Genomic DNA, 14,347 nt, shown 5'->3' on the forward strand with positions numbered 1-14,347 from the left:
TTTAAAGAATATCTTGGATAGTTTTCTTTCACAGTATTCTTAATACTAAATATGTTATTATCAAATAAAAAAACACGAAATAAATAATAATAATAATAATAATAATAAATGCTACCATGATATTTCATTGAGCACGACGTCAAAATCAAAGAAAAGTCTAAAAAATGCTAATAAATATGTTAGATGAGGCACTGATGTTATTCTCATTGAATAAGAATGCTAAAGTTATTGTTGATAGGAAAATGTAATTTTATTAATATATAATAATGACAGAACATTATCATTATAATTTTCATAAGACTTGGAAAAAAAAATACGAAAATTGAATCTATTCGAATGAAAGCAACCCAATATAGTAAGTATTGAAATTTCAAATTGTACGCTTGTCCTCTCCATTTTAAAAACTTTTCAATGAGTTTCCTCTTTTAAATTGTTTACAATTGGAGACTTTTCTATGTGTCTCAATCTTAGAATTTTCTTGTCATGTGTTATTAATTGAACAAGTCGGACTACACAATACTATTTATGAAAAAATTAAAGATTTAATTTTAAAAAATATAACTCAATTGATCAGAATCTAAATTTATTCTCTAGAAATCACCAGTTTAAATCTCATAAATCTCATGGCTACTAGAAATTTATATGATTGTTAACTTCAAGACCCATAAGATTAGTTGAAATGCATACAAGCTACCATAACATCCATGTTATTAAAAAAAATAAATTATAATGATCAAATATCAAATCCTCTCATCAATATTGAAAGATCAAACAATTTCACAACTTGAAATCCAAACATAATTGTAAATTAATTGATTCTTTAATGCATCATAGATCCTTGAACAAACTTGCAAAACACACACCAAAAAAAAAATCAATGATTGAGTATAAAAAAATTGAATTTTAGAATATCATATAGCTAGATCTAAGTTCGTGATTATTTGAAGCATTGATCGAGCACATCAAATCTAATAACTAAATTTGAGAATTAAAAAAAAAAAAAAAACAACGGGAGAAAAGTTATTAAGAGTTCTTTATTGAGTTTTTTTTTTTTTTCATTACAAGTCACGTGTCCATACGTTATAGGTGTATACAACTTTAAAAATGATAAATATCACATATCTTGATTTTAAGATTAATGTTTACTAATTATGAATATGTCACATGAGTTAATAACAAGATTTAATAAGAACAGTAATTCGATAAGTATCCTTAGCATTTAAGTGATGTTCACTGTTCGTGTGATCCTAAGATTATTATTAATCATATATTTCACCAAATAATTAGCGCCGCTTTCCATGACCAGTTTGTTAATTGCTAATTAAATTCTTTCTCTTCTCCTTATGGGAGCTCTAATATTTTCAGGGGTGTTTGGTAGCTTTACAATTACAACAGTTATTTTTTAAAATAATTTTTAATTTAAATTATATTAAAATAATATTTTTATTTATTTTAAAACAATTATTTTAATATCAGCATATTAAAATAATTAAAAATTATAATTAAAAATTAAAAAATATATTTTTAAAAAATATTACTTGGACCTAATTACTGTTGTGGTGTTCAGGGGATCACTGTCCAAATCTAATTCGTTCGTTGTGGACTGACTAGATTCATCGTCGAAGGACCTTCCAATTAATTATTCAGTTATATAGATTATTTTTTCTTAGTCAAATTCGAACACTAGACGGGGCTAGCCGCAGTCAAAGGCGGAGGAGCTTTCAGAGGATAATGATAAGATTGTCTTTTAACATGTTTTTTTTTAATATATTAAAATAATATTTTTTATTTCTTAAAATTTATTTTTCACAAATAATTTAAAAAATAAAAAAAATTAATTTAAAATAAAAAATTAAAATTTTAAAACTCTTGAATCTTGTGCGAATCACCCCCTAAATCCTCTGCCAATGCAAGCTAGACGTTCTCTGCTCTAGTTTGTTATGTGTTCTAGATGTGTCATTTGTTTAGTTATTTATTTATTTTGTCTGTTAATACTAACATGGTCCTTGAAAAAACAATTAACGGAAGTGTTCTTTGCATAAAAATATTTTATAGATAGTTTTTTTGTGTTTATTTTTTGTAAAATATTTTATAATTAAATTAAATATTCTACTTATTTAAAAGAAACATCTTCAATTTCGCAAAATTTTATGTATAAGACATTTTATAAAAAATGATTAATTTATAATATTAAAGATTACTGAATAATTATCTTCTAATAGCCTCAATAATCCTAACTCTGTGTTATAGCTCTTAAGGCTATTTGTATATCAGGAAAACAACGTAATAAACAAAGTTATAAAAATAATTGAAGAGATCTAAACCAAAAAAAAAAAAAAAAGCCTTAGATTAACTAGAAAAAATATGCCAAATATGGAACAATTTATTTAGAGCTTATTAGGATGTGTTTGAGATTGTAATAATATTGGCGGTTTAGAGTGTTTTTAACTTAGAAATTCATCAAAATAATTTTTTAAAAATAAAAAAGTTATTTTTAACATCAGCACGTCAAAACAATCTAAAAATATAAAAATATTTTAAAAATTACAATTTACATCGCGTTCTCAAAAAAACTTGTAAAACCCTTATTAACTGGTATAAAAATTTACACATATAAGAAACAAAGCTTTTAAAAATCTTTTAAGAAACTTTGAGACCATTTCGAAATCGTTTGGGAACATGGTTGAGCGTGTTTCTAAAAAATTAAAAAAAATATATGTTAAAATTTAATATGATTTATATGTTTTAAATCGTTTTGATATGTTGATATTAAAAATAATTTTTAAAAAATAAAAAAATATTATTAATTAATATTTTAGTACAAAAAATTATTTGAAAAACAAGTACTACTGTACTGATAAAGATACTCGAACTAATCAAAAGTTAAGCAACGTGTTTGACCAAAATCTCCTCCATCAAGCTGGTGACAAGACGAGGAAGCCCTGTGTTTGTGGGCCCTGGAAGAAGCTTTATTTAAATATCCTTCCTTGGTCACGTTTGTAACCTGATGATTGAAGAGCAAATCCTGAAAACAAGTGTTAGTGCCTTTGCTTTTGATTGGCCTGATCTAGTGTGCTGGTTTCGTAAAGTAAGACACTCGTAAAATATGTCGAGAATCAGTCTCGAAACCATTCCCAAGGTCCACGAAACCATTATTAGTCATCAATGGCTTCTTCCACGCCAATCTCTTTCTCGTATTATTCTCGTTCTCTGTGCTATTTTCCTTCTCCATGAACTGGGATAAAAACACCTACCCTCTCTCTCTCTCTTCTAGATGCCAACACTGCACACTTTCCTTTTTATGATTTTCAATTTCACCAACCACCATTTTACCCCTTTGTCATTTTATCTGTATTAACGTTGAAATCACTTCACCAACCAACATTATCTGTATTAGCTTTTGGTTCGTTTAGGTCATAGTAAATAATTGGTTTAAATTATGGATATTTTTAGAATTCTAAAAGTTGAATCAAAATCCTCTGGTTTGGGGTGGACATGTCCAAATTTCTCACATTGAATATCCATGGAGTATGATCTACTTTTAAAATCTCGATGGCATTGACGCCTTCAAGATTTTTCAATGCGAACATGATATTCCATGTGCCCACTGTTGCAATGTTCAAATTTCATGGAAAATATTCTGTAGGTGAATTTACAATGATAAAACAAAGATAGAAAAAATGGCAGAAATCATCCACCAAGGTGTTGCAATTAATTTTAAAATTTTTATTCAAAGTGTCTTTTTGTTCTTCCAGCTATATATATATATTAAAAATGTTTTTATCTTTTAAATCTTTTGAATTATCCTAAATTAGCATAAATATATATTTGGAGTATTGTAATTCGAAGTGGAGTCCATTAAACTTTCTCTTTTAGTTGAATAATATTTATATGAATGGAACTTATTTTTTACTATGCTTTTCATATTCTATTTTCAATTTTTTTCTTCAAATATTTCTAATATGATGTCAGAGCTAATTCAATTTAATAAGTTTTTAAAGAGAACTCTCCCTACAAGACCTGAGAAATAGCCAAAGAGCCATGAAAAAAAGAAGGCATCAACTTAAAGAAATGGAATGGTCACTTTAAAAGCTAAATATTAAAAAGAAATGTTTAGCTAAAGAATTATAGCAATAACTATAAGAGGATAAAAATAGCTAGGAATAGCCATGTTCAAATAAACAATAATTGAAGAAAAGAAAATTAAAAAAATGGCAATGGAATATCATTAGCTATCCATGATGAAAGGAGTGGCTAAAACAAAAATAGAAAGAAGATGGAAGTTAGAAATAAATTATGGATGCAATATGACAAAAAGTATGAAAGAAAACATTGAAAATTATCTAAGAGGATCCTCCATGGCATTTTAAATTTCAAGAATTGTGACAATTTTAAAATTAAGGAGGAGTGTTTGAATTAATTTTAAAGTTTTTATTCAAAGTATCTTTTAATTCTTTATGTATGTAATTATTAAAAATATATTTATCTTTTAAGTCTTTTGCATATATGTTTGTAGTATTGCAAGTCTAAGTTCAAGTCTAAGAAAATAAAATTTATACAAATAAAATTTATTTTACATCATGCTTCTCATGTTCACATTTTCACTTTTCTCCTTAAAATGTTTCTAACACAAGGTACCAAGTACTCATTAACTGGATCAACATGTCAATACTATTATTCTCTCGTTATATTTGAAGTATTTACATTATTTAACAAAAGTATAGACTCTGTAAAAGATCTAAACATGATCTTATAAAGCAAGGGAAAGAGGACAGGTCTCGAATTTGCTTCCTGTGCAAAAAACTTGATTGAAAACCTAGAAAACAGAAAATAAAAGATACCAGAACCACTGCTTGGCACAGACAAGGGTGGTGATTTGTATGGAGAGAGTGAATCCTTAGAATTAAGCAAAATAACAATATAGCTAGGAAGAACAAATGCATAAAATTGGGTGATTCTTCTCAGAGGATTTAAGCAGAGAACAGGTTGCGGTGGAGAACAGGGTTGGACATGAATGACTTATCCAAGCTCATAGTCACACCAGCTTTAGTGTCCATGTTAACTTTTGATCCATCTGGGCCATCTCCTCCAACAACCTTCCAATCAAAACATTGAACCATAGCTGTAACACTGCCATTGATCAAACTTGAGGACATGTTGGTCCCAGGGCACATTCTCCTTCCCCCGCCAAAAGGGACGTAAACCTGTAGGTTTTGGCCCTTGGTGTTGTCCTGTTCAGTCAAGAACCTCTCTGGAATGAAATCATTAGGGTTGTCCCATATCTTTGGATCCCTCATGATAGAGTATGCGTTCATTATCATTGTGATTCCTTTGGGTATATCATATCCTGCAAGTTTGCAGTCTTCACGGCATACTCGATCGAACAAAGGCACCGGTGGATGTAGTCTCATTGCTTCCTTCACGCACGCTTGGAAATAAGGCAGGTTTGGGATATCTGCTTCGTCCACAAGTCTCTCTGTCCCGACAACTGAATCGATCTCCTCTCTCAGCTTCTTGAACGCTGCAGGATGGTTGACAAGCTCCCCTAAAATCCATAGTATGGCATCTGCTGTAGTACTGGTACCTCCGGTGAAGAGATCCTGAGAGAACACAATTTTTTAAGGGACTTATTTTTTATTTTTTGAAGAAAGAAAATAGCAATTCCATTAAAATGCATATCCATCACAATTTTCATATAGATCCAGGGTTTTAAGTGATTTATTTAAGACAAGAAGGAGAGACTAATTAATGAAGAAGTGAAAGGGATGAGAAAGTAATTACCAGAAAGAACGTCTTCATTTGCTTCCTGGTTATCCTCATTTCAGCATTTTTGTCATGATACACTTCCAAAAGAATATCCATCAAGTCTTTATTCTCCATGTGAGGACCTTCTCTCTTTGCTTTCTCCTCATGCTCTACCATGACGTTCTCAAACAATTCATCATACCTTCTAGGCACGTCAGCAATTTTCTTTCTCAAGAACCAGATACCTATCCTTTTCAAGGGACCGAACAAGTTACAGACAGCAAGCTTTGCAGCCAGATCAAAGGATTCACTCACCAGCGCTCTGCACTTATCAGCCTGATTATCTTCCCCTGAACACCTAGCACTCATAATCATCCTGCAAGTACTATTGTTTGCTAGTGTTAATACCTCAGCACTCAAATCTGCAACCTCATTTTTCTGACCTATCTCCAACATTTTACTCAAAAACCTCACAACTTCTTCGCGTCGAACATTCTTTAACTTCTTCATCTGGCTGGTCCCCAACAATTCTGTCATGCAAATTTTCTTCATGAATTTCCAGTAATCCCCATATGGGGCATTGAAAAAGCTTGTTGAGCTTCCAAAGAGTAAATTATCCTCAAAAGGGGATTTTATTCTAGAGGCAAAATGGACATCTTGTGCTCTGAAGATTTCTGTAGCCACCGGAGCTGATGAGACAAGAACAGCAGGATATGTGGCCAAACGGAGATAGAGGAGAGGGCCATATTTATTGTTGAGAGCATGGAATCCTTTGTATGCTACAGGGGTTAGTAAATGGAGGTGGCCGATCAAAGGAAGTGTGGGTGGGCTTGGAGGGGGGCAATAACCGGCAGGTTTCTTGCCGGCTCTCTTGAAGATGTATTGAAGGAAGATTGTGATAAACCAGAGGACAAGGAAGGCAAGAAAATATTGAATGACAGTCATGGTGGCTATTTGGCTTAGAGAAAGGTAGCTGACATTCAATGGGTGAAATTATGTTTTGAACTGAATCCTCCATTTATAACTTATCTCTCAGCATGTTTCATTTCAAGGGTGGAGTCATGTATGTTCTCACGATTTTTTTATTAAAAAAAAAAAAGGAGTCATCATTGATTAGTTTGAATAAGTAGGAGCTTTGTATTGGTCAATGCATACTTTCCAAGGATCAATAAAGGATGAGTTTTTGAAAAAATAAATATTTTTTTCTTTTTTTATTCAGTTTAAAGTTTTATCTTTTGTTTTTACTCTTTTATTATGTATTATTAGTTTTTTCAATTTTTCTTATTTAAAAATAATATTTTTTGTATTTTATTTTTTATTCAATATTATTAGGGTTTTTAATTTTTTTGATAAATAAAAATTAAATATTTCATATATCAATTTCAATTTATTTAGTTTAGGAGGTTCTTCCCTGAAAATATTACATTGGACGTCTTCATGATGGTAAGAATGGTTTTCAAATTAGAAAATTTTACCCTAATATTCATTGTGGAGAAGGATGATTTATAACCGAGATCTGAACTCGAGAACGAGGTTTTTTTAATTTAAGGAGACGGATGCAAGAGTTTTGTGGAGAAATAAATATTTTTCTTAAATATTTCTATTTCTTCTTATCCATTTTAGAAATTTATTTTTTTATTTATTTTTTTATACTCAATATTATTAGACTTCTCTAGTTTCCTTATTTAAAATAATAGCTTTTTTTTTCTTATCCAATATTATTAGGATTTTTTATTCTTTTTATAAAAAAATGTTGTGATAATAATCTTTTAAGTAAGGAAAGTTGGATAAATAAAAAATTAAATATTTTAAAAATCTTCTCATGGTTAAAGTTTCTTGATCTTTAAGATTTTTACTTATAATAAATTTCTTTATCCTTTTGTTTTGATTCGTGTCAATCTACATCCACACTCAATTTTTATTTTTTTTTCGAATAGTGAAATTGATAAATACACGTCATACGTACATACATACATAAGGCATACGTAGTTGACTATATTGAAAACGTCAACGTTGTCAATGTCCTTTGAGAATTGTCAAATCTGAACACAGGATTTGGCTTTGAACCTTGTGGTTCAAGAGGTGATTGGTATTATTCTCGATTGGTTATAATAATAAAAAAGAAAGAAAAAAATACATAGAATTCCTCTTTGAATACCTGAAATTCGAGTCCGACATTCTATGCAAATCTTTTAAGATTTCAAGTCAAAAAAACCCGGTCCAATTCCATTGCTTTGCAAGTAATAAAGAAATTATTAAGCACAGAAAAACCAAGTTATTCAAGGTGGACCACTATTATATGTTTTAAATTTTACAATAAAGTACATTTGTTAACCAATTTTCGTGTATCAAAAGACTAAAACTTAACCCATCTCCTTAGTTTAATCGTAGTAAAAAAATCAATCAAAAACCAATCTTTGAGAAAAACTGTAATTCCATGCACTTGTAACCATAGTCAATTCACAAACTTGTTAGGGTGTTTGAGAGTGTGATTGTTAATGATTTTTAAAATATTTTTTATTATAAAATATATTAAAATAATATATTTTTTATTTTTTAAAAATTATTTTTAATATCATCATATTAAAATGATTTGAAAATATTTTTAATTTAAAATAAAAAATAAAATAAATATTTTTAAAACGTAATTTTAAACTATTCTATTTTTTTTGTTTTACTTGGGGATCATGAAGAGGAAATCTTCAAGTAAAAAACCCAATTAATTTATCAAAAAGTAATCCAGGCCATCGAATTGACACAGGATTCATCAAGCACAATCCGTGTACCGTTTGAGTTCCTTTTGGAGTGAAATTTGTTTTTAGGTTTTAAAAATATTTAAAAAAAAATAAATATTTTTATATTTTTATTAACTTTAAATTAATATATTTTTAGTGTTTTTAAATTATTTTCATATGCTCATGTCAAAAATAGTTTTAAAAAAATAAAAAAAATATTATTAATATATATTTTAACATAAAAACTTATTTAAAAAAAAATCACAATCATACCACCAAACAAGTTAAATACATATGATTCTTGTTTATAAGCCAGCAAATTGGATAAGCTCCTTGACGATGATTAAAATACAGAAAAGATTCCCAAAAGCATATTATTGATCATTTGTCACTGTTTCAAGTTCAACATTCACTTCTTTTCCAGCCATCGACGCGCGTTCCAGGTAGCTGCTCCTCTGCTGGGAGTTCAAACTCCATGGCAATGCCAAGGTCAGGTCAGGCCATCCTTTTGCCTTTGACTGTATCGTCCGTAGAAAACCAGCTGCGGAAAGTGGAAAACTTCTTGCGTAGAATTTTTGGAGTGCCGTCGATGGAAATTTGTCTGAGGGTCCGCTATTGGCCACAAATATGACTTTTTCTTCTCTCTTTATGGTTTTCGTCGGAATGGTGGAGTTGGGGGCTTTGCAGAGTTAACGACGAAGGACCCACCGCCACTTTTGTATTGACCTGCTCTTCTTTCTCCATGGGGATCATTATTATGAGGAAGGAACTCGGCCAGTTCTGAATACAAGTGCGTGTCAGGATTATTAATGTGTTTTTTATTTAATAATATTTTAAAATAATATTTTTAAAAATTTATTTTTAATATTAACATAATAATTTAAAACTAAAAAAATCAAAAATCTTCAAAAATACATTTGTAATACGAACAAGAAATTCATGTCAGTCGTGACAGCTGGTGAGTTTTGAGTCCTGAAAAATGGACATAAAATCACATGACAGGCCAGGAAATCCAGTCCTGGAGGACAGATTTAATAGCCACGAGTTTGATTGGAGCATAAAATATTTATTTCTGAATTAATTTTAGACGGAGCAAGGCTGCAGTGGGTAAACTCTGTCAGAATTCTTAATTAATGTTATTGTCGCATTTGGCTTGCACTGAATCGCATATAATATAGATCGATCCTAGCTGCCTGTATAATATAGAATGGCGTTAGACTAAGACCGTATAAATTCATTGAGCACGATTAGCAAAGAATACGGTCTTATTTTTCAAAAGTAGAATATTTCTTTATTTTATACGTAGTATAATAAATAATTGAGAAATTCGACTTGGAGCACCCATGTTTGTTGAACTGTACACGGAAAAAATAAAACTAATGTAAAAAAGGTATTTAAGTAACAATATATATATATATATATATATATATATATGAATAGGTCAAAGTTGAAAATTTTAAAAATAAATTAAATAATTAATAAAAATATAATTTGACTTTAAAAAAATCAAGATGATATTTGTTTTAAAATATTAAAACAATAACATAATAATTAAAATAAAAAATGAATTTTATCTAAAAAAATACATTTTTTTATTCTAAGTTTAAATCATTTAAATTCTTACGAATTTTAATTTTAATTATTTTAAGTTTATATTGAAAAACTCAACCGTTGATAAAGGAATCACAATAATTTCATATAAAAATAATAATTAATAAAACGAAATGTTGACGAAATAATTTTTTTTTTTAGAATTATATCTTTAAAAAAATTAAATATTTATTTAATGAACCACAAAATCAAATCAATTTTGATTTTAAAAAAGATCTCACGGCATCACACGAAAAGAAAAACTAGTGAAAGATAAGTAATAATATCTACCGGGATAGGAAGAAATAATAAAAGATCATCTACGTGTCACCGTGACAGAGTGAAGACAACTTCTTTTGTCGTTTTTAATCCAACGGATAACAATAAACAGGTTCCGGATAGATAAACGCCAAATCCTTCAACTTGCCATGGCCTAATCTTCCCCAAGCACCACATGTGCTTTTCTATTTTTATTTTATTTAAAGAAAACGGATGAGGAACGACTATGATTTTTGTCTATATATAATTATTTTGTACTTAAATCAAAACAATAACTTAGTACAAAGTGAACCATCTCAGCTTAAGGTTTTAAGAAAATTATTTATATTATTTTTTAACACATTTCTTTAAATAAAATTTTGTTAGATTTGAAATTTATACAAATCTATATTATCTTATGTTTAATTTTTTATCAAATAAATAAAAATAATAAAATTCAAAATCATAATTACTTAGTCATCAAGGTTTTGATATCATATCAAATAACTATCTCAACCTAAAAACTTAAATTATTAGGTGAGATCCCAATAAATTATTTATATTATTTTCTAAAACCACGATCATATTTATTCTCGTATAATTTGGGTTGTTTAACAATTTTAATATTAAAAATATTTTTTAAAAATAAAAATTATTATTTTAATATATTTAATAAAAAAAACTTAAAAAACACCAATATAATCATAGTTTTAAGACTTGGTCCGGTCCAAGGCCCGGGTTTCAAGTTTTGACCAGGTTGCCGAGTCTTGACCGGGTTAGTTGGGTCATTTTTTTTTAAAATTAAAATGATATCGTTTTGATAAAAAAAAAAAGTCAACTGGTTTGCGACCGGGTCATACAAGATCACACCAAATTTTTCTTTTTTTATATTTTTTTAACCTGGCCCCGCTCTAGCTTGGGATTAACCTAGCCGGCGGGGCTGGGTTTCAAAACAACGAATATAACAATACTAAACCAGCTGTAAAGCCATTATTAGAAAAATGAGATGTAAAGGAGCGGGATGGGTGAGAGAGGATTTGGCGGCGGGAGACGTAAAGAAGCGGGATGGATGAGAGAGGATTTCGCGGCGGGAAAGGATGGCGCTGCTCCTTGGTAATGTTATTTTCTATGACGTGACAGGTGTCCCGTCCGATTGAGTGACCAGCTTTTATTATTATTATGACCGGGTGTTAATAATTCCTTACAATTAGCAGTTACTTCAATGTCATGATATTAGCCAATGGACATTTATTTGATGATAATCTTGATCAGAAAATATCGACAATCATTAATTCGAATCCTGACTTTTATTTTACACCGAATCATAGATATACAAGGATTTCCAGAAACTATTGAAGGTAGGCTTACAATTAACAGAATTGAAGCAACAACAATGGAAGCACAAACACGTTATTAACTTGGATCGCCCTTAATCTGTTGCCTGATTATCTTTAGCAGGAGTATCAAATGGGTTGCAATGAACCACGGGAAGACATAGAAGTGGATGGGCCAAGCTCATAGTCACCCCTGGTGTAGCTTCCATGTTAACCCTTGCCATGTATTCAGCTCCATCAAGCTTCCAGTCAAAGCATTGAACCATGGCAGCAACAGTAGCATTAATCAAACTGAAGGCCAAGTTTACACCAGGGCACCTTCTCCTTCCCCCACCGAAGGACCAAAAATTGAGGTCTTGGCCCTTTCTTCCCGTTTTCTCATCGGCCTCTTCTTTGGGGATGGCCAACAAGAATCTCTCAGGATAGAACTCGTCTGGTTTATCCCATACTTCTGGGTCCCTCATCACGGAATGCGCGTTGACTACTGCCAGAGTTCCTCTCGGTACATCAAATCCTCCGAATTTACAATCTTCACGGCTTAATCTGGTAATTATAGGAGCTGGTGGGTGTAGTCTAAGTGTTTCTTTCACAACAGCTTGCAAATAATGGAGACTTGGGATGTCTGAATCTTCCACTAGTCTATCTCTTCCAACAACAGAGTCCATCTCCTCTCTAAGCTTCTTGAACACTTCAGGATGATTGATCATCTCTGCCATTAACCATTGCATCGAATGTGCTGTGGTACTAGAGCCTCCGAAGAAGAGATCCTGCACAAGGAAGAAAAAAGTTTTTGAGACAGAATTATTCACTTGATCTCTATTGAAGATGGAAAGACAGAGGAAAATTAGATGGTACCAGAAAGAAAGATTTCATCTGATTCCTGCTTATCTTAACCTCTGCATCTTTGTCGTGATATGCTTCCAAGACAATATCCATCAAATCTTTATTTTCTATCTCACCGCCATCTCTTCTTGCCCTCTCTTCATGCTCTTCCATGATCCTCTCCAGCAACTCATCGAACCTTCTTGGTACATCCAAGAGCTGCTCCCGGAAAAAGAAAACACCTACTTTTCTTAAAGGGCCTAAAAGATTTGCTAAAGTCATCTTAGCTACTAGCTGAAAGGATTCTCGCACCAGCCCTACACACTTTTCAACATCATTATCTTGTCCTGAAGAGCTCGCACTCATCACCATCCTGTACGTAATATTGTTTGTTAGTGTCATTATCTCTTTGCTCAAATCTAAAACCTCCTTTTTTTTAGCTTTCTCGAACGCTTTTCTCAAAAAACGAACAAGTTCTTCTCGTCTAACGCCCCGCGACCTTTCTAGTTGTCGCGCTCCAAGCAATTCTGTTCGACAAAGTTTCTTCATGAATCTCCAGTAATCTCCATACGGGGCATGAAAAAAAACTTGAGGTTCCAAATAGTATACTATCCTCGAAAGGAGATTTTGGTTTGTATGCAAAATTGAGATCGTGTGTCTTGAAGATTTCGTTGGCCATTGAAGCGGATGAGACAAGAAGGACAGGGAAGGAGCCAAGACGAAGATAGAGAAGAGGACCATATTTGGAGCAGAGGTTGTGCAAGCATTTATATGCTGCTGGACTTAGGTAATGAAGGTGACCGATGAGAGGAAGTGCCGGAGGACTTGGAGGGAGGCAAAGATGGGTGCTGTGCTTTGTTAGTCTCCTTAAGATGTACTGGAGAATAAAGGTTGAGGTGAGCACAAGGAGGAAGGTAATGAAGTAGTTTTCGACATCAGTCATGGCAGCCATTGTTAGAACCTTGTGTTGTGTATGTATCCCTTCGCAAATTATTGCCCGTATAGTAACTACGATAGCAAACAAATAATAGCAAATAATTAGTCGAGGTTTGCGCTGGCCAGACACAGACACCTGTGTTACTTAAGAAAAAAAAAATCTGTGGTGATTATTTTACTTTTCTTTTGAGAAATATGGAGCCAGTACAGTAAGTCAACTAAAGAAAAAACCATATTCAAGCTTAAAACAGATTTAGAAACGAAGACAAACTAACAGATATACAAAGAAATCTATGCATAAAAGAATCAGCTATAGTCTGCAAATGACAAGTCTCAGGAAACTTGGAATTGAACAAGGCTTCCTTCGAGATTGTGGTATTATGTAATTACCTACACTGAACAGCTTGGACAGTGTTCTTCATTGTTAAATCTATAGTGAAAACTCCAACAGGAGATTCTCATCAACACAGCAACAAAAAGAAAAGAAAAGAAAACAATTCTTCTGAAGCATTTGCTTAGCCCAATAGAACTGATCATAAACCGATAGCCTAATTGCTTGTCCACTTTGCATAAAACCAGTAATTCCTGTCAATTGGATTTCGGATATAAAGTTTTCAAAATCTAGACACAAAAGTGGTTTAAGTTTGCGGGCTGCTCAAGCAGCAAATGGTTGGAGTTTATCACATGAAGACATAAAAGTGGACGAGAATGCTCAAAGTGGTCATGCCTGATATGTTAACCTTCTCCCCATCTACACCAAAAACCTTCCCATTAAAGATGCAATTGTTTCTTCATTAAACTGAAGGCCATGTTTGAAGCGGTACATATTCTCCTTCCCCAGCCAAATGGAACGAAATTAAAATATTTCTTCTTTTTAGTTCCCCTTCGATTATCCCTTTCGTTCAGGGAAACCAAGAACCTCTCTGG

General features: G+C 31.5%; 2 protein-coding genes across 2 annotated transcripts; both read right to left on the reverse strand.

The window, feature by feature from the left end:
• Window positions 1-4,648: 4,648 nt before the first annotated feature.
• On the reverse strand, window positions 4,649-6,783 carry LOC118027663 (cytochrome P450 705A5). Its single transcript, XM_035031072.2, has 2 exons — window positions 5,782-6,783; window positions 4,649-5,600 (listed from the first exon to the last, which is right to left on the reverse strand). The coding sequence occupies exons 1-2, from the start codon at window positions 6,688-6,690 to the stop codon at window positions 4,971-4,973; spliced, it is 1,539 nt and encodes a 512-aa protein (XP_034886963.1). The 5' UTR covers window positions 6,691-6,783; the 3' UTR covers window positions 4,649-4,970.
• Window positions 6,784-11,616: 4,833 nt separating this feature from the next.
• LOC118027662 (cytochrome P450 705A22-like) lies at window positions 11,617-13,604 on the reverse strand. The gene is given in 3 exon segments (XM_035031071.2): window positions 11,617-12,429; window positions 12,518-13,069; window positions 13,071-13,604. Coding segments are annotated over 3 exon segments (1,590 nt in total). The 5' UTR covers window positions 13,437-13,604; the 3' UTR covers window positions 11,617-11,757.
• Window positions 13,605-14,347: the final 743 nt, after the last annotated feature.

Source organism: Populus alba, chromosome 9 (genome assembly GCF_005239225.2).
Source record: "Populus alba chromosome 9, ASM523922v2, whole genome shotgun sequence".
NCBI classification, from domain to species: Eukaryota; Viridiplantae; Streptophyta; class Magnoliopsida; order Malpighiales; family Salicaceae; genus Populus; species Populus alba.

What these genes read in the sequence shown, in the direction of transcription:
- LOC118027663 (XM_035031072.2), bottom strand. Translation starts at nt 6,690, where the DNA reads ATGACTGTCATTCAATATTTTCTTGCCTTCCTTGTCCTCTGGTTTATC. An exon ending in AAATGAAGACGTTCTTTCTG is followed by an intron (nt 5,601 to 5,781) that starts GTAATTACTTTC and finishes GTGTTCTCTCAG; the next exon opens with GATCTCTTCACCGGAGGTAC.